Here is a 20,649-nt window from a genome sequence, read left to right on the forward strand (position 1 = left end):
CGACACTGGTGACAGCATGTGCGTCACATGACAGGAATATGTTGTCGACACACCAAACTTGTACACTTGGCGAATGGGTAAAAAGATTCTTCTACCTTGCCCGATTTATGTTTTCTTGTGGATGTGATAATCACTCCCAAAAAAGTGATGAAAACATAAGAGTTTGTCATATAAACTGCAACAAATGAATGCAACAGTTTCACAGTTTTCCCTGTGATCTGTCAGATAATAATTGTTTGAAAATAAAATATTAAACTTTTCAGTCTACGGAAGATATGCACCAAGGACTTCTCGTTCCGCAGCTGCTCACGCTAACCACGGGCCCACGGCGTTGCTAAGCTCACTCTCTCCTTGATGTTGCCTATCTTGCACATGGACTACTCAGTTTGTGTATTTTGCTTACTCTTTTCATAGTTCCACACAACTTCTTCGTGTTTTCTCGATTGATCTGTGTTCAGTTTTTCGAGGTCTATCCACTGTGCCAACTTATAACTAAATCTGAGGCGGGTGCGATGGGGAGGTTCCCTTGTTAGAACTATTTAAACGTAACTAACCTAAGGACATCACACACATCCATGCCCCAGGCAGGATTCGAACCTGCGACCGTAGCAGTCGCGCGGTTTCAGACTGTAGCGCCTAGAACCGCTCGGCCACCACGGCCGGCCTAAGTGCTAGTGTTATGATTTTATATCCGTGTTCATAAGCTATCTCGTCGACAACGTAGCTGTGTTGGGAACTGTGGCTTATGAAGCGATACGAGTTCTAATAATTCTACTTTTTTCTGGGTATCATCTCCAATAACTTTGACTCGTCGTAACTACGGAATAATGTCTTCCTTTCTAAAGAACGGTATTGGTGTCATCATTAAAAGAGAATGGTATGGAGCATTGTCAGGAATAATTGTTGATGGATTTCGTAAACTTGGTAACAACTTATTTTCGAATCAGTTTAAAAACTTCCATGATTCGTTTCCTCATTGAACTCTGACGTTTTCTTTGAGCTGAAAAGCAGTTGACACATGGGAGTAAAACTATGGCAGAAACCGGCATGCAAAAGAATAAGTCTACCACCTTTGCCAGTGTGGAGTGCCATACCTTCTCCTTTATCGCCCCTCCAGCCTTTCGTAGCAGTATGTCATACTTGCACCCATGTTTCTATCCAAACAATGTCCTCGATATTAATGCCTTATGTTACACCCAAAAATGTGCATCGCCATGTGGCTATGTCTTCTCGTTCTGTCAACATTTTGCAGCCTGATATATTTTTGTATTTAAAACAGAGACTCTACAGAACGTCGATTTGCTGCCTTCAGAAAGTTTGGCCTCGCGCACTGTGATACGAAGCTTTTAATGTTATGATTATAACTGTGTACCGGCATAAGACACCGTATGGCTTGTCATGCGGATGTATCTGCCATACGTTTCTGAATACTTGTCCTCTTGCCCTGCATATGAAGACAAAGAGTGCCCTGCTTCAGTTCTTTGTTTTCCAGTCGATTCATTAACCTTAACCGCGGCGGTGGTCCTTGCGAATAATTTGGAAACCGTTAAGAGCGGTCCCTTATTTTCCGCCTCCCTCTAAAGTATTCCTGCAGACGATTGTCCTTTAAACGCTATTCCTGGCCCGTTGGAATACGCACTTTTCACAAGCAGCACTAACCGAACAATTGAAGTAAAATGGCCATTTGTTGCAGCAGTTTCACAAAGGCGAACAGTTCGAGCACAATGCTGAGCGCTCTGACTGGAAGAAGACAGCTTCAACGCCTGAAGTGTCAACTATCAAGTTATTTTAATCTACGGTGAGCCAAGCATGCAGTGTGGATGTATTATTAGCTTCTTCCCAGCACATTTTTCGTTTACTTCTTCTGAAAAAGTCGGAGAAACATGATTTTTTTATTCATCACAGTTCAAGAACCATTTATATAAAATTAAAGATTTGCAGCAGAATATCAACATTTAACGAACATTTTTCTATTCTTTTGCTTAGTGAAGTATTTTCAGTACTGGTTAACTTTAGTTGCTAAGGCGTAAAGCTCTGATTATCATCCTAAATATGACAGTTCAATGAACGGTGACTCAGCAATGTTTTTAGCTAAACAGCAAGAGCCGTACAATTTGTTATTCCTCTGCTGTGTATGTTCGGCAATGAGAAAATTATGAAATGCTGTAACTACAGGGTTTGGCAAAGTGGATAAAAAATTACTGAATTTGTTTATGACAGGTATTTTGTGGACTAAGGAAACCAATGGGCTTTATTTTCTGTTAGTTAATATACACGAATATTTAAGCTTCGTTTATTATCTCTGGTCGCCGTTGCCAGGGTATACCTTTGCCGATGCAGTGTTATCCTTGATTGCTTGGTGTGAGGTAGTGTTGCCGGGTGTGGCGTTTCTCGTTTGAATTGTGTCTTAAGCCAATTTTATTCTAAAATGAGCCAAAAACATTTAAGCAGAGGTAAAATCAACGTAGTTTGCTATTTATTGTGTTGGAATTACTGTTTGTGCGTCCAAATACCAATAATTTTCTTTGTTTCAGGATCCAGACTGCCACCGTTTCCTAAAGGAAAATTGAGGCTCTTTAGTATGAGATTTTGCCCGTATGCACAGAGAGTCCACTTGGTTTTAGATGCGAAAAGAATTCCGTATGTCTATTTTTCTAAAGCATGTACATTTTCCTAAATTCCTGTTTCTGCTGTGTATAGCGAATTTCATTTTTTTTTATTTTGCAGATACGACGTTGTTAATGTTGACTTGACGGAAAAGCCCGATTGGTTGTATGAGAAGAGCCCTTTTGGTAAAGTGCCGGCAATTGAACTTGAAAGTGGCGACACACTTTATGAAAGCTTAATAATTTGTGATTTCCTTGATGAGAAATACCCTAGCAGATCTCTGTATTCAAGAGACCCACTCAAAAAGGCGAAGGACAAGATAATGATCGATCATTTCAATAAGGTTTGTTTCCCATACGAAAATCTACTCAGTTGAATATAATATAAAAATATCTGTTATACCCTTCAAAATAATTTTCATTATTCCAATTCTTATATACGCACAATTCGAGAAAAATTTACAGGGAATGCTGTTTACTGGTAGGTATTTATTGACAGTTAAAACGATGGGGATAATTCTTTGGTAATACGTAATCGTTTATTAGTTCATCCTTGCAGTTGTGCGTGCCCCATAGTAAATTTATTGCTCGTGCTCAATATGTTTCAATCGTGATACCTAATGTTGATCTTTCAGCCAAAAGCTGTGTAATATTTATTGGATACATGTAAAGCTGTTCCTGTGTATTGTTGAGTATGTATAATACATTGACTACCTTCCTGCAGTGAATTCTTCAGAAAATCATCAGTAGATCTCGAACATGATTCAACTGAAACTACTTCATGGTACTTTTGTGAGGAGAATGCACCCAGTTGTATCATAACTTCAGAATTTTGTGACGTGTTTATCATTCAATTGAAAGTGTAATTGTAAGGAAACAGATTAGAAATGATGTTTGTGTTGATTGGTGCATCGAGAATAGTATGATCTTTTATAGTGATTCAATATATACAGAATAGGAAATATCAGTGTAATGATGTGGTGTGCCTGAACAAATTAAAAAGTGACTGCTAGTTATATCTTACTTACTGCAGGTGCTGTTAAATGTAATATGAGCATCATGTAACAACATAAGTAGTACTTGTTTTTATGATGTATTGTGAATGTGAAATGCATTATTTTGTGAAAGTTCCATAAAACATTCGTTACTAATTCATGTTCTTATTTGCAGGTCATTCAGTCAATGCTCAAAGTTTATTACCATACAGCTAATTCCAATCTCAATGAAGATCAGTTAGAAGAATTCTTTCAGGGGCTTGATTTATATGAACGGGAACTAGTTGAGAGAGGGAAACCATTTTTTGGAGGTTTGTGTTCGTATGTTATTTCTTCACTTTTGTTGTTGTTGTTGTTGTTGTTTGTGTTACATTGAAATGTTGCTGTTAGGGCTGTGAATAACCGACGACTTTTTTTATTATGATTAGAGTGTTTTCAATATGCACTAAAGTTAAGTGAGCGTTTCTTTCTCCTCTAGAAATCTTGCTTGTGTTTGTCTTATACATAATGTAGCCCAGGGTCTAGAATAGGTTGGGAGGTGACATTTATTTTGAGAATTTGTGAAGGTAACAAATATAAATATGAAATAAATGTAGTGGTAACAGTTTGACGTCTGTCACCCCATGTTAACGTGTTTGTAATATAACTAAGTGGCAAGGCATATTCAGAAAATGTGTATTGCATAATAGCCAGATCTTGTATCCCCCTTTCTTGCTGCATTTTATTCCATATTTCTTAATGTTAGTCTCTTTTTTAACTATGTAACTAGTGTCACATAATAAGAAACCTGAGCACAGAGTTGCTCCAGTCGAAATATAATCCACAATAGTGAATGGCCAGAGTGATTGTGGCTACACATATCTGCTTATTTCAAAGATCACATCATTAAGAGGCAATATACTAGATTACACTACCCAACACTTTAATAGATGATGATTGTTGATGATGTAGTTGGATGTGCTATGGAATAAAATAAGTGATCTGGTTAAGTCTCTCAACTTCCATTCAGGGATAGTGAGATCACAACCACCCAGATTTGTGTTTATGTAATTCACATAACAGGTGGTTAATGTGATGCCACAACTGAATTCCTTTCTCTCTGTCTCATCACTCCATCTGAAATCTCTTTCCATAATTTAGTTCCAAAGAGTCAGATTTTCACCTTTCATCTTTGTGTATCCCATACTTATGTTTGAATATAACCTTTAGTAAGCTGGGGTGCGCAGAATATTTTTATCCAGGTATATCTCAAGCTGAAACTATTGTTATCTTCCACTCCCTGTTGCCGATGAAATTGTGATTTATTGGAGTTCTGCCTATTCCACCTCCTCCACTCCTGCCATGAAGGAAAACTGAGTACATTTCCTTTGTATCAAATCATACATGAGCTTTTAATCTCAACTGGCAACTCCATGGGTTTTCTTGAAATTTGTGCTTTTGCAGTTCTGATTTCTCTACCACCAGGCAGCCAACCTACGGATTGGTAGAAATGGGTACTTGTCGGGATACTTCAAGGCCAAGAGCGTTTTCTACTTCTGATCATTGCCAATGTTTCAGATGTAACAAAACACTTAATGTGCAGCAAGATAGCAGCCATTACAGTAGGTAGTAAATTGCTTTTTTGTGTGTTTGGAATTGTTGGTCTACGGAGGTATTATGTTAGGGAGTGAAGCAAGGGAGTTGACAATGTCACTGGTCGTTACTTTTACCAACCCATACAGTATAGGTAGCAGTAAATGTGACTTCTGAAAATAAATAAACGAGTTCAGTGCACATTTAAGTGTCCATCTCTCTCTCTCGTGCGCGCGCGCGCACACACACACACACACACACACACACACACACACACACACACACTCACTGTACCAGGTTTACATGAAATGTGCTGAGATCTTGTGTCATCCACACTTTGCCTTTGTGAGCAAGCAGGAAAATTTTGATTATTGTGTATTTCTGAAGTACTCAAGCTTTGCAATGAACGTGAATACATCAAACAATGGCCTCTTCAGTACTTTTGTGGCAGTGTTTCCTTTTAATTTGTATAATGGATGTTTCAAACTTGACTTATATTATTTCATGCAGGGACAATTGATAATGATTAATTATTTAAAAATGTCCAGTAAATAGCATAAAACAAGAAATTACTGGACATGATCAAATAAATAAATATATATTATTATCTTCGATGCAGCCCCTTCAAACTACGTTTGTGTGATCGTGCTTCACACTTTGAGGTCAGTAGCATCCAACCTTTACCGTTCTAGGCAATTTTTCGAGATGTTCTTGGTTCACTGATTTAATTCCAGTATGCAGTAGAAAACAAAACATATGTTTTGTTGAGCAAAGGCTTTGTTGCTGGTTAAGAAAGATGCAGTTCTATGTTGTGATAGAGTGAAAAGGAGGGAGTTCTTCATGTGTTTGTGGAAACGGCAAATGGGTTGCAACAACCACCTTCATACAGGTTCTCCTTGTGCAGACAAGGAATACAAATGTATAAGAAGCACAAATAAATGAGAAGAATTGGAGTAATAATGATTGTCAATCCAAAGATTTTTCTTCGTCACTTGCCACTTTTTCACTCTGGAAATTTTTGTTGACATGAAAAATTATGAGTTGCGCCATTTTTCGGAATCCATGTTAAACTGTAGATCTCCCTATAACTGGCTGGGTAAATCAGTTCATAGATCAGAGAAAGGCAATGGCATACTACCTCTCAAAAGGACCATGCTTAGTAAAGTACTGTGGTGTTCTAAACAACCTTCAGACTGATGACAGCTTTACTGTAGCTAATACTCATTTTAACCCAATTGCACTTTAATTCCTATTAAGTGAGTGGAATGAGATTCAGATCCCTATTGGCTCATGCAAATTTTGGTTTTCCATTGGCATATACCACAATAAGCTGTTTGTAAATGGTCACACCTGATTTCCTTCCCCATTCTTATCCAACTCAAATTTCTTCTGTCTGCAAAGATCTCATTGAAATTTCATATTTCTCTCTTTGCCTTCAGTGTCCTTACCCTGGTGGCAATTCCTGCAGTTGTAAGCAACAGTTCTGTCCCAACAAGAATATTCTTACATTGATTTTTATTATGCCGTTTTGCTACATTTCTGCGTTTCTCCTGTCTCTGCAAAACATTTTTTCTAGGCAGTTCAATGTGTGCAATTTGAGAGTACTTCAAGCTCCAAGGAGAAGCAAATCACTTGGTTTACTAAAAACGGTCAGAATGCCATGTATTGTTTAGAGTTACTTGGGAGGATTTGGTTTAGTGTGGTTTTCTGCCCATTAATTGAAACAGTAAAAGTGAGTCAAGTTCTCCATTGCAGCTCTGTAGCCCTCTTCCTGTTGCGAAGGTGGATTTTTATGGAGGCCATTTAGCTCACAAATTTCCACTGTTCGTTCACATCTGTAATAACTTTGTGTTTTTCATGTGGATGTAGCATTATGAGAGGTAAAAATTGGAGTTTTTTGGGTGATGCAATACTAAACTCCCAATGCTATGACATCTGAACCAGCAGTGAGCCATCTGGGCAATCCTGACTGTTTTTGACGGCATTACTGATAATCAGCAAGCAACAAGCAGTCCTGATATATTTGTGACAATTTGTTCTTTAAAAGTACTTCAGTCTCTGTGAGAATGACAGACAAATCTAATATGTATTAGGGTAAGAGAAAAGAATTTCTGTGTTACATAGTTCAGACTTTTGTAAGATATAACTTTTTTTCAGACGAATCATTAGGTTGTAATTGACTTTTTCATTTTTTAGTTTTTTTTTTTTCACTTTATCATATTCTGGTGAGCAGCTTTAAAATTTTGCATTATAACGTGTTATACTGAGATGGGTACATTAAGATACGGGACATGTACTCTGGAAAAGTGGGTTTCAAATCCCTGTCCCATCTTTCAGATGTAGATTTCATGATTTTCCTAAACACTTTGAAGATGAATACTGAAATATTTCATTTGAGAAATGTATGTTTAAAATTTTTTTTTCCCCCATCCTGTGCTCAATCGGAACAACTTAAGGTTGTGGTACTCCTTTAGGTATTGACCTGAAATCATCAGGGTGCAGGACACCCTTGTTTTCAGCTTTGCTAATATGGTGGCCATGACTTCATGCATTATACTTACAAGCTGACATAAATCACACAAATAATATTTAAATGCAGAAATAACATGAAACTAATGGGACAATATGGGAATTAGGGGTTTTTGGGCGATGAAGACAAACCAAATATACAACCACCTTTATAATGAGAAGATAAACAAACAAAAAAAAAAAAAAAATACTCACACAAAAATGAAAAAAGGAGAAATCCTTGACTTTCAATGAAACCTCAGAAAAGGTCGCTGAAAAACTGGAATTTTAACTTTCTGTTGGCTAGCTGAAATGGAGTCTGCAATACGAAAACACTAACTCACTCATATATCTAATATCAAGAACTAAATGTCACCAATGTAGGTCAAACTAAGTCAACAATACCTGCCAATCAAAATCTAAGATTATTACCTACATGTAACTCCACAACCCCAAAATTCGTAAAATGCTGTAATAATACCAATTTCAAAAGACTGACAATTATGCACATCAACATGCATACCCTACATACTACATATACTGATCCCTGGTCTGAGATGCAGCAGTTTTGTTCAGCCTCACACCTTCTCCATACACTTGATAATTCACATACTCAGATAGCTGTAGTAATTTAACACTGGTCAACATGTCATCTCCCATGTGGCACGCACAACCTATTCATGGACTTTGTCGTATCCGTAGCTAATAAAAAATTAAACATAAAATTAAATCTCTAGCCCTTAACACAGAACTAATAATTCCAAACTTGAAAACAAATGTACAACTACCCACATCAAAATAAGTCACTAACAAGTGTCAATGTGAGAGAGCACCATTGCACACTTCGACAAGTATTCTGATAACCAGTCCATTTCAACTACATCCTCCCAACATGATGTCGCACAAGACAACGCAGATGTATGATACTGCAAACTTTGTTTAACCATAGTCTTGCCAGGACCCCATGTATTCCTTATATTGTGTATTTCCTATTTTCTAATGTTTCTCTCTATCTAAGGTGACAGACCTGGAATGCTCGATTACATGATATGGCCTTGGTGTGAACGGTCAGATATGATGAAGGTTTTGGGTGGTGACCAATTTCTTCTACCCAGGGACAGGTTTAAGAGACTGGTGAGTAGCTTCATTATTTGAAATAGCTTCCCTATTTTGTGTTGCTAAAAGCTTTTATAACAATTCTGTTTCTACAAAATAATTCCAGATGGAGTGGAGGAACCAGATGAAAGAAGATGAAGCTGTGAAGGAAAGTTACTTGGAACCACAAGTACATGCAAAATACTTTCAGAGCCGTAAAGCTGGATATCCTGATTATGATATGCTTGTTATCAATTGATGGAATATCGTATCAAATACAACGGGAACAAGATGTACTTGAAACACTAGAATTTTCTTTGGAATGTGTGCCTTCAGAGTGTTTGTAACTGATTGATATTAAGTTTTATTTTTATTTTCTTCATTATAGTACAAATGCATATTAAGCTCTTCCCACACTTTGGTGCAGGAAAATTTAATAATTTTTCTTGTGATTAATTTGTTAGGAAGTCCAATTAATTTTCATGGTTTGTAAGAAACAATTTTGTTCAGAAATCTGTTATATCTGATGGAGCTGTATGTATGGTGCAATGAATGTTTTGTGCGAAATATGGAGTTTAATATGATTTACTTTATTTTGTGGGCTATCTGAAAGTCCATTATAGGAAGCAATCTCACACTTATGTTCATGGTGCTTGAATGTATATGGGTGCATTATGAAGTGTACAACGAGCCAATGATTGTATTATTTAGAATGGTCAGATTATTTATCATGTTGGCTATTGTGCCTAAAACTTGTATCTGCTTTAAAGTTCAATGCATTTAAAAAGACTGTAAGAATTATTCTAGAACCTCATTCCAAGCATATGTAAAATGACTGCGTTATCTTATTATTTTTGCGTTTTAATTTATAAAATTTTTCATTCGAGAGGAAATACATATAAATGTTAATTTGTTAAAGAGAACTAGGTTATTGATGTTTATGTGATTGGTATTGATTTAAAAATCTTTTGCTTTGTAAGAAGAGCATTTAACAGTAGTCCATCAAGGGAATCCAAAAAAAGTGGATCCATAACACATAAGGAATGGTTCTTCTTTTTGGTGATATTTTTGTAACTAAAGATCATTTATGCTATATATGGTGACATGTGCAGTGCATGTTGTGATGTTTTTAGGCGAACTTTCTGTTTAAAAAACTTTTCTACATGTCTGCTGACTTTACTGGTATATAGTAATAAATTCTGGCTTCACTGGTTTGCTCTTTCTATATACAGGGAGTTTAAGTGGCAACTTCTGTTATGCTGCATTTCATCTGGATCAACATTATTTATATTTAACAGTAAAACTGTTGTTGTGATTGCTTGTGTTGCACAAAAAATTACTCTGTGTTCATTGTAGTAATATAACATTCACCATTTTAGAAATTTTTTATGTTTGAGGTGAAAGGAAGACCATAATAGTGTTCACATATTTACTTACAATTGATCTAACTGATTAAACTACACCTTATTTTAGTATGTAATATGTTTCTAACATGGCATTATAACCTTGTTTGTGCCCACTAATTGTTTAGTCTGCTTAATTAGAGCTTTTGTCAATTTGGCTAACTATCGATAGTAACACAATTCTTACTGTAAGTGTTCACAGGTGTGCTGCTTTAATACTGGTGCTTAGATTGTGATGTAGTATTCCTGTATCCACTGCATTATGTGCTTGCTGTGATAGTAATTTCACAAGAAGTGTATGTGCCTGGAAACTATATGGTGCTTTGAACCTTTTTTCTTATTAATAAATTTCTTTGTTAAACAGTTGTAGTGTTCTATGCAAATTTTCTCTTACTGAGATTCTGCACACTGCTGTTGCAACTGCATTTGAGAAACACCAAAATACTTCCTGTGATGTAATGTATTTACAGACTAATATTTAATTAAAGGTTTTTGTAATTATTAAAAAACGAAAATTATGTTTTTTTTTTCTATGTCTACTGTGAACCCAAGTTTAAAATTCAATTTATTGTTTTACCTTTCACTTTGTAACATACAGTATTCTTACAATACTCTTCTCCCTTAAATGTTTTGTTTACAAAATGAATTCTGTAAATTGTGACACGAGTTCCTTACGTCTTCATCTTTCATATTCAGTCAAATATTGGTGTCCATCTGCCATTGAAACTAAAAGGTATAATTAAAAACATGCTCAGCATTTCCTACAACAGAGGAACATTTTTATCTGTAGTCTAACCATATTATGTATTTTGGTTTATAGTTTATAAACCACTTTTATAAGGCAGAAAAGTGACTCACAAGATTGTAAGGTGAGAAGGTAATGTAACAGATAAAATCCAGATACTGCGATTATCTTTATTTTGGGGGAAAAAAATCTTTGGTCTCCACTTGGACTCTAGTTCAACTTGGACTCGAGTTGATGGAGTGGTTTTCCTCAGTGTCATTCAACAGACATATTTACCTAATCCTCACAGAATAGTAGTGTATTTATGTGCCTGGAGTGAAGACTTCTCTAGCAGACCAAGCTTAGTGTGTTTACAACGGGGGGACAACAGAAGTAGGAGGGGTGCCTCAACAGGGTGGTGAGGACTAACACATGGAATAAAAAACTGACACACAAAGTGATATGATGAATGAAACTTACAGCATGTAAACGTGGGGGAAATGTTGGATTATGTTACTGCTGATTTACTGTTATGAACATGCTGTAGGAGTGGTATGTGTAACATAAAGACTTAACATAAAATTTAGGTAGGTACATCCAATGAAGACAAAAAATTTGATGTTTTCTGCCACATACATCTTGCATAAAGTTCACTAATTTTTTGATAATTTAATTTACATGGGTGGAGTTTCCCAGCATAATCTGCAGTGAGAAGAGAGAGGGTGAATTGATATTGGCGTACTATGTTATGCACCATACACAAGATCAAGTTGTACAGATGTTGGTTACTTGGAAATTTAGGTGGACTGGGCATCCTCATGTCCATTTGTAAGCAAGCTGGCGTGTTTCATTCGGCAGCCATTTTTCCTCATCCAGTTACTGTATGTTACTTTATTTCACTTTGAATTGCCTTTTATTGTATTCAACACATTTGATTTGCCTTCTAGATATTCGGTAAGTACAAGGGTTGCAACCGAAGGCAGTGAATGGACGACTCGCAAATTTCCTGGGGCTGTGTTGTGAACCATTTCCGAACGTACTATTTCACGTCCTTACCCAAGATAAATGGTTTGCCTCTCAGGGCAGTCTTCAGGTCACCAAAAATGACATAATCATAGGGAGACAAACCCAGATTGCATGGAGGGTGACTAAGGACATCCCATTTAAACATCTACATCATATTACACAAACCACCTAGCAGTATGTGGTGGAGGGTACTTCTGGTACCACTAACTGATCCGTCTTACCCTGTTCCACTCCCAAATGGTGCATGGGAAGAACGATTGTTGAATTTTCTCATCATTTCATGAGATGTATGTAGGAGGAACTAATGTGTCTGTATCTTCCCAGAAAATACTCAATAGTAAACCTCTCCGTGATGTGCAATGCCTACTCAAGAATCAGTTGAACAAGTGCCTTGTAAACTACTTCCTTCGTTTGCAGGAGTTCCTTCACTCTGTTGCTGTTTGGGGCTTTCCAGTTTCTTGGAGCAGAATGACCTTCAGTGTGCTGGTCTGCTCATGTAGATTTGATCATATGGTGGTCAAGGTTTGTATCACTGTGCATTCACCATGCTGTAGAAAGTTTCTTTCAAAGATGGAGGTGGCCATAACATTTCCCACACTTGTGTGGACAACCCTAAATTTTGATGGTGGTAGCCCTGCATACTTCCACTGGAGACTTCGTTGTTATGACTCCGTTTCGAAGTAATGGCATCATGTCTCGTCTCCAGTGACCACTCGTGACAGGAACTCATTTCCTTACCTCAAATAATGCTGCAGACATTTAAGAGATAGTCTCATTCAGTGTGCTTCCTGCACTCTTGGAAGACTGTGAGGCATCCACTGGGCACAAACTCTGCAAAATTTCAGTATGTCCTTAATGATTGCATGAACACTTCTGGCCTCTGCAGCATTATCTGCTCCTGTAACTTACTGATCATGAATAACGAGGACATCCACCTGCTGGACAATTTCAGTCAACGTCATCCATCCTTCCCTAAATTACTTGTGCCATACCTTGATCCTTGCAATGGACATGCAGTGCTTACCATTGACTTGGTAAATTTCCATTCCCCACTTGCTTTCCACTGTCAGGAAAAACACTATACCCTTTACTCTGTTGAAGACTTCATTTCACTATTCAAAGCATGATTAACTGCATAGGATGGTTGACACGTGCACATGCTCACTCTGACATCACGAGGATTTGTGCCTGTCACTCTCGAGCAGTGAATTTAGGACCACAGGACTCTGATAGGGACTGCATTTTCCTCTGCAGGCAATGACATTACAATCCATTCAGCAGTTTGTTTTACAGCCTCTGGGTCATTTCTTTTTGAATGCACTGTATATTTCAAAAGTTTTCACTATACTGGGAGTTTCAAAATTAATATCAGGGTTTTAAGGTTTTTAAATAAAACATCAAATGAAAAAACAACTCAAACAATTTTTCTCAGAAGTGGTCAATTTGAGCACAATTCATCACACAATACACACCAAGCTGATACAGTTTCTTCCCAAACCTTGACCAGTGTGTCTGGAACAATTGTTGCAATAACTGCTTCAATCTTGTTTCTTAAGTCGTGTAGATCAGCAGGTAGCAGAGGCACATACACATTGTTCTATATGAACCTCCAAAGGTAAAACTTGCATGGTGTGAAATCGGATGAACATGGTGGCCATGCAGAATAAGCTCTGTATTTGGTCCCTTGCAGCTAATCTAGTGGCCAGGTACATCATCATTTAACCAATAGTGTACTGAGCTGTGTCAGTGAAGTGGTGCACCATTCTGCTGCCAAATAAAGTTAAGTGTTTCAGCTTGTTCCAATTGAGAAAAAAGCTGTACTTCTAGTGCATCAAAATAAACAAGGGTTATAGTTGCTCCTCAGAAAACAAAAGGCCCTTAAACTTTATGCTGGGACATAGCAAAAAAACTTTGAATTTACAGACATCTCGTTGCAACTGTAACATCTCATGGGGATTTGCTGACCCCCAGATGTGCACATTACGTGTGCTCACATTTCCACTTACATGATGTCAATTTGTCACTGAAGATGACACAATCAAGAAAATTTTCATTGTCATGCAGCACCATTTTGTTTGGAAAGTGGGCATGTAAACTGTCTGTAAGCTTTAGAGCTTGTAACAATTGCAGATGAAGCTTTGAGTTGATGTTTCATTTGACATATCATCTATAATTGTAAGTTGAATGTAATAATGCTACAAAGACTTAAAACCCCAAAACTTACTTTGAAACACCTTGTATTTCCTCAAGCAAATGGCCTTGCCATAGTGGCAACACCTGTTCCCCACAGATCACCGAAGTTAAGCGCTGTCAGGCTGGGCTAGCTCTTGGATGGGTGACCATCGGGTCTGCCGGGTACTGCTCGCAGGTGGGGTGCACTCAGCCCTTATGGGGCAAACTGGGGAACTACTTGACTGAGGAGTAGCAGCTTTGGTCTTGTAAACTGAGTGGTGTGCTGACCACATGCCCCTCCATATGTGCATCCAGTGGACTGAGGATGACATGGCGGCTGGTCGGTACCGTTGGGCCTCATGGCGTGTTCAGGTGGAAACTTTTTTGTATTTCCTCGCTGTAAGAACCTTTGTTTATCGTTATTCATGTATTTATTTGTTGGTAGCTAACATATGTTGAAACAGAAAATTTTACATTTCAAGTTCCACATCATTTTAATAATTTACCATGTTGTTGTTGTTGTGGTCTTCAGTCCTGAGACTGGTTTGATGCAGCTCTCCATACTACTCTATCCTGTGCAAGCTTCTTCATCTCCCAGTACCTACTGCGGCCTACGTCCTTCTGAATCTGCTTAGTGTATTCATCTCTTGGTCTCCCTCTACGATTTTTACCCTCCACGCTGCCATCCAATATTAAATCGGTGATCCCTCGATGTCTCAGAACATGTCCTACCAACCGACCCCTTCTTCTAGTCAAGTTGTGCCACAAGCTCCTCTTCTCCCCAATTCTATTCAATACCTCCTCATTAGATATGTGATCTACCCATCTAATCTTCAGCATTCTTCTGTAGCACCACATTTCGAAAGCTTTTATTCTCTTCCTGTCTAAACTATTTGTCGTCCATGTTTCACTTCCATACATGGCTACACTCCATACAAATACTTTCAGAAACGACTTCCTGACACTTAAATCTACACTCGATGTTAACAATTTTTTCTTCTTCAGAAACGCTTTCCTTGCCATTGCCAGTCTACATTTTATATCCTCTCTACTTCGACCATCATCAGTTATTTTGCTCCCCAAATAGCAAAACTCCTTTACTACTTTAAGTGTCTCATTTCATAATCTAATTCCCTCAGCATCACCCAACTTAATTCGACTACATTCCATTATCCTAGTTTTGCTTTTGTTGATGTTCATCTTATATCCTCCTTTCAAGACACTGTCCATTCCGTTCAACTGCTCTTCCAAGTCCTTTGCTGTCTGTGACAGAATTACAATGTCATCGGCGAACCTTCAAGTTTTTATTTCTTCTCCATGGATTTTAATTCCTACTCCAAACTTTTCTTTTGTTTCCTTTACTGCTTGCTCAATATACAGATCGAATAACATCGGGGAGAGGCTACAACCCTGTCTCACTCCTTTCCCAACCACTGCTTCCCTTTCATGCCCCTTGACTCTTGTAACTGCCATCTGCTTTCTGTACAAATTGTAAATAGCCTTTCGCTCCCTGTATTTTCCCCCTGCCACCTTCAGAATTTGAAAGAGAATATTCCAATCAACATTGTCAAAAGCTTTCTCTAAGTCTACAAATGCTAGAAATGTAGGTTTGCCTTTCCTTAATCTTTCTTCAAGTCATAGGGTCAGTATTGCCTCACGTGTTCCAACATTTCTACGGAATCCAAACTGATCTTCCTCGAGGTCGGCTTCTACCAGTTTTTCCATTCGTCTGTAAAGAATTCGTGTTAGTGTTTTGCATCTGTGACTTATTAAACTGATAGTTCGGTAATTTTCACATCTGTCAACACCTGCTTTCTTTGGAATTGGAATTATTATATTCTTCTTGAAGTCTGAGGGTATTTCGCCTGTCTCATACACCTTGCTCACCAGATGGTAGAGTTTTGTCAGGACTGGCTCTCCCAAGGCTGTCAGTAGTTCTAATGGAATGTTGTCTACTCTGGGGCCCTTGTTTCGACTCAGGTCTTTCAGTGCTCTGTCAAACTCTTCACGCAGTATCGTATCTCCCATTTCATCTTCATCTACATCCTCTTCCATTTCCATAATATTGTCCTCAAGTACATCGCCCTTGTATAGACCCTCTATATACTCCTTCCACCTTTCTGCTTTCCCTTCTTTGCTTAGAACTGGGTTTCCATCTGAGCTCTTGATATTCATACAAGTGGTTCTCTTTTCTCCAAAGGTCTCTTTAATTTTCCTATATGCAGTATCTATCTTACCCCTAGTGAGATAAGCCTTTACATGCGTACATTTGTCCTCTAGCCATCCCTGCTTAGCCATTTTGCACTTCCTGTCGATCTCATTTTTGAGAAGTTTGTATTCCTTTTTGCCTGCTTCATTTACTGCATTTTTATATTTTCTCCTTTCATCAATTAAATTCAATATATCTTATGTTACCCAGGGATTTCTACTAGCCCTCGTCTTTTTACCTACTTGTTCCTCTGCTGCCTTCACTACTTCATCCCTCAAAGCTACCCATTCTTCTTCTACTGTATTTCTTTTCCCCATTCCTGTCAACTGTTCCCTTATGCTGTCCCTGAAACTCTGTACAACCTCTGGTTTAGTCAGTTTATCCAGGTCCCATCTCCTTAAATTCCCACCTTTTTTTTACCATCTTATTGCTAAAAACTTGCTATATAACTGTGAAGCTCATGTGGTTCACTTGGAATTGGTGAGTAATCCTATACCCCTCAGTAAGTAATATAAATCTGAAGTTTTTGAATACAATTTAATGGTTCGAAGAATATACAATATTGAATTTTTATTTCTTGCTTAGCTTAATTTTTACAGCAAGTGATAGACTTGAACAATTCTTGGAGATGGAGAGATTTACAGTGTACATTCAAATTCCTTAACACTATAAGTGTACGTATCAACTAACAATTAATGAAGTTGTTTCTCAAAAATATCATTAGGTAAATCTCTCATTAATGGTGGTAGTGTGTTACATGGCTTCATTCCTGTGTGTTTACAACTATGCTGTATCTTATGTAGTCTTGTAAATTCTGTTTCTAGTGTCATGGGAATGGGTAGCTGTTCTGTTGTTACTTTTTTTTTAAGAAGTCATGTTTTAATGTAAAGGAAAGATACAGTCAATGTGTTCAAATGTGTTTACATGATTCTCGGCTTGTAATTTCTGCCATTTGAACACTGTTAGAGCACCAAGTGACCAATCAGCACACGGATATCTTATCATGAAAGATGTATCCGACTAAGACAGCTCACCAAGTCAGCAGTGGCAGAACACCAGGATGAGTGCAGCAAACAGATTGATTTCGATGAAGCTCGTGTACTGGTGAAACAGCCTCTTACTTTCAAGAGGAAGGTTAGAGAGGCAATAGAAATAGCCAAGAGACCGGTCAACATGAACAGAGAAGACGGCTACCGACATCTTGGCTGCCAGCAATAACAGCGTTACAGGACGATAGCTTGTGTGAAGCAACACATACAGGTGCACGGGAGTCCGCAGCGGCCGCAGGTACATAGAATACTGGCGCACCTCGGCCGGCGCTAGAAAGCAGGAAAACAATGCCATGTCACAGCTGCCATCTGGTTTTCCATTTGCTGATTTCCACCAATTACAAGCAGTAATGCAAAAACCAATCAAAAAGTCAGGTTTCCACCAATGAAAAGAAATAATAAAAGCACCAATAAAGACTTCTAACATTCCTCCCCTTCATCCTAAATAGACTATCAGACTTAGGTAACAGCCATGTCTGCAGGTATGTAAGAAACAAAGTTTTTTTTTCCTTCAACAGTAAACAAAAATACCCTGAAGAAGCTTGCTTGCAACAGGGACTGAAACATCGGTAGTTTTATAATATTAACAATGCGGTCACAAACCCAGAAAATTTTAATTGAATGTGACAATGGCCGTGAAAACCTACGTTTATATAACAAAGTATGTTTTCAGCATTTTCAGGAAAGGGGCATAGACTGAATATCAGTTTTGTCAGTCAGTATTAAGGAAAATGCTGGATTACTAAACCAGCCTTTTCACATTGCATACTTCTCGTTTTGATTATTCAAATCATGTAACCAAAAGGAAGCTACATCAATGAGACTAAATGCATCATAATAGTGTATCAGATATGCATTTAAGACCAGAAAAACATCTGAAAATACCTTCCTGGCACTTTTAATTTTGCCTGTCTGCAACTTAACATGTCATTTTTATGGTAAGTAGCAATCTATGTTTTCCTACATTATTAATATTCCTGGCACTGTGACAGTCAGAAAAGCACTGTAACATTTACTATTTAAAACAACTTTTGCATGCAGTCAACAGAAATAAATAGAATAAACAATTGTAAACACTAGGTTGCGAATGTTCTGGCACTTTGCCGCTTGGAAGCAACATACAATGTATGTTTGTAGTGCCATCTCTGCCTGTGTTTGTCAGCTGTAATTAGATTCTTTGGTACATACAGTCTGCCAAAAGGCCTGTATAACTTCAGTAGGCTACATATGTGTGTACCATCTACTCTTGCTGTCTGAATAGCTGCATTTTGTGTAGTGCATGTCTGACTTGTTCATAAGAGTTCTAAAGTTTTCTCACCAACAGACCTGATTGAGACGTGTGTCCATGACTAAAGCATGCTGAAAATGTGAGGAGTGTCAAAGTCCCATACAAGTGACATCAAAATTTAATTAGGTAGATAAAACAATATTTCTCATGCCAACTAATATAAAAGAAGTACAGCAAGAAATCAAGCTTCTAAAATCAAAAAAGGATCAACAGGAATAGATAACATTCCAGAGTTTGCTGTAAAAATGTGTAGACTTAATCTCTGAACCACTGACCTACCTTGCAATTGTTCCTCCTTAACTGGCAACTTTCCAACATGCTTAAAAATTCCTAAAGTGGAACCACTACATAAAAAAGGAAGACAGGAAGAGGTGTTAAACCATTGATCTGTTTCCCTACTGTATGGTAAGTATTAGGAAACATTTCACGTGGGAATATGTCTGCTTGTGTCTGTATATGTGTGGATAGATATGTGTGTGTGTGCGAGTGTATACCCGTCCTTTTTTCCCCCTAAGGTAAGTCTTTCCGCTCCCGGGATTGGAATGACTCCTTACCCTCTCCCTTAAAACCCACATCCTTTCGTCTTTCCCTCTCCTTCCCTCTTTCCTGATGAGGCAACAGTTTGTTGCGAAAGCTTGAATTTTGTGTGTATGTTTGTGTGTCTATCGATGTGCCAGCGCTTTAGTTTGGTAAGTCACATTATATATATATATATATATATATATATATATATATATATATATATATATATATATATATATATATATATAATTTCATAAATATAATACATCAATATATTCAAACATGGTAATGGGGTTCATAAAGGTTTCACATTAGACCCAGCTGTGTTCCTACTATACGTAAATGATCTTATGTATGAACAGTAGCAACAGTAAAATAGACCTATACCAATTTGCAGATGACCAGCATCTTAACCCTAGGCCCTAGGATGCCTAAGGGGGGGGGGGGTGTTTGTTGAACCCATAATTTTTTTATGTCCCCTGCTTTTGCACAAGTAACTTTCATACTACATATTCCCTTTGAGTTGTTGTTTGTTGGCTATTTTATGAAACATTAGTGTCTATATATTTTATAGAAAATTCCTGCTTTGAAAGAAAAAATAAATAAACTTACTATGGGTCCAACAACCCCCCCGCCCCCTTTAAGCTTCCATGCTATAGAAAATTTCCCTTAGTAGGATTTTGTATTTCTCATCTCTACAACAATGCAAGTTAGTTTCTTGTTGGTTGGTATTATTGATATTCACAACAATCGGTTTACTTTCAGAGGAAGTGATTGTTGATGTCAGTCAGCCGATATTTATCTTGTTAACTTGCAGTGAGTTAGTGCAGTTCCCAACACGTAGGCCTCCAGTAACCTTGGTGCCCTACATAGCAAAAACGAAACCAAGTAAAAACTTACTGATGATGTCAACAATGCACCACGATAAAGGCACTGTTGGAGGAGAGGAGAATAAAACCGAGATAAATGCATATTATAATTCCACTAAAGGTGGAATTGATACAATTGATCAAATGCCGCTATTACAAAAGAAGAATTAAATAGTATCACTCTATGCATAACCCATAATGAATTTCTACACAGCTAACACAGAACACAAATAAATGATGTACACGTACAAGAGACAAATACACCAGTATTACAGAAAGGTATACTCCATCCTGGTATCAAACTATATAATGCATTACCAAAATCCAGAAAATAATATCAGATAGAAAATTTCAAATCAATAGTGAAGGATTACTTGGTGATGCACTGCTTCTATACAGTAAGAGTGTATCTAAAAAACAGAACTTAACCACTAACTAAGGTAGTTTTTGTGAAGTGTATAGAATAACAAAATATTATGTAATAGTACCTCTAGATAAACTGATAAATGTAAAAAATTTCATGAGATATCTGTAGTAATTAAGGATTGGTCCAATTCAATTCAATTTATTAGCGTCCTTGTAGTACATCATCGAAATGATATAGGACTTGT

The 20,649-nt window shown here is 37.5% G+C and overlaps 1 protein-coding gene across 1 annotated transcript; it reads left to right on the forward strand.

Annotated features, from left to right (window-relative positions):
- Positions 1–2,319: 2,319 nt before the first annotated feature.
- Positions 2,320–10,694, forward strand: LOC126251921 (pyrimidodiazepine synthase-like). Its single transcript, XM_049952667.1, has 6 exons — positions 2,320–2,453; positions 2,535–2,640; positions 2,728–2,950; positions 3,777–3,912; positions 8,700–8,815; positions 8,904–10,694. Exons 1-6 carry the CDS (start codon positions 2,429–2,431, stop codon positions 9,033–9,035), a joined length of 738 nt encoding a protein of 245 aa, XP_049808624.1. The 5' UTR covers positions 2,320–2,428; the 3' UTR covers positions 9,036–10,694.
- Positions 10,695–20,649: the final 9,955 nt, after the last annotated feature.

Source organism: Schistocerca nitens, chromosome 1 (genome assembly GCF_023898315.1).
Source record: "Schistocerca nitens isolate TAMUIC-IGC-003100 chromosome 1, iqSchNite1.1, whole genome shotgun sequence".
In the NCBI taxonomy this organism is placed as follows: Eukaryota; Metazoa; Arthropoda; class Insecta; order Orthoptera; family Acrididae; genus Schistocerca; species Schistocerca nitens.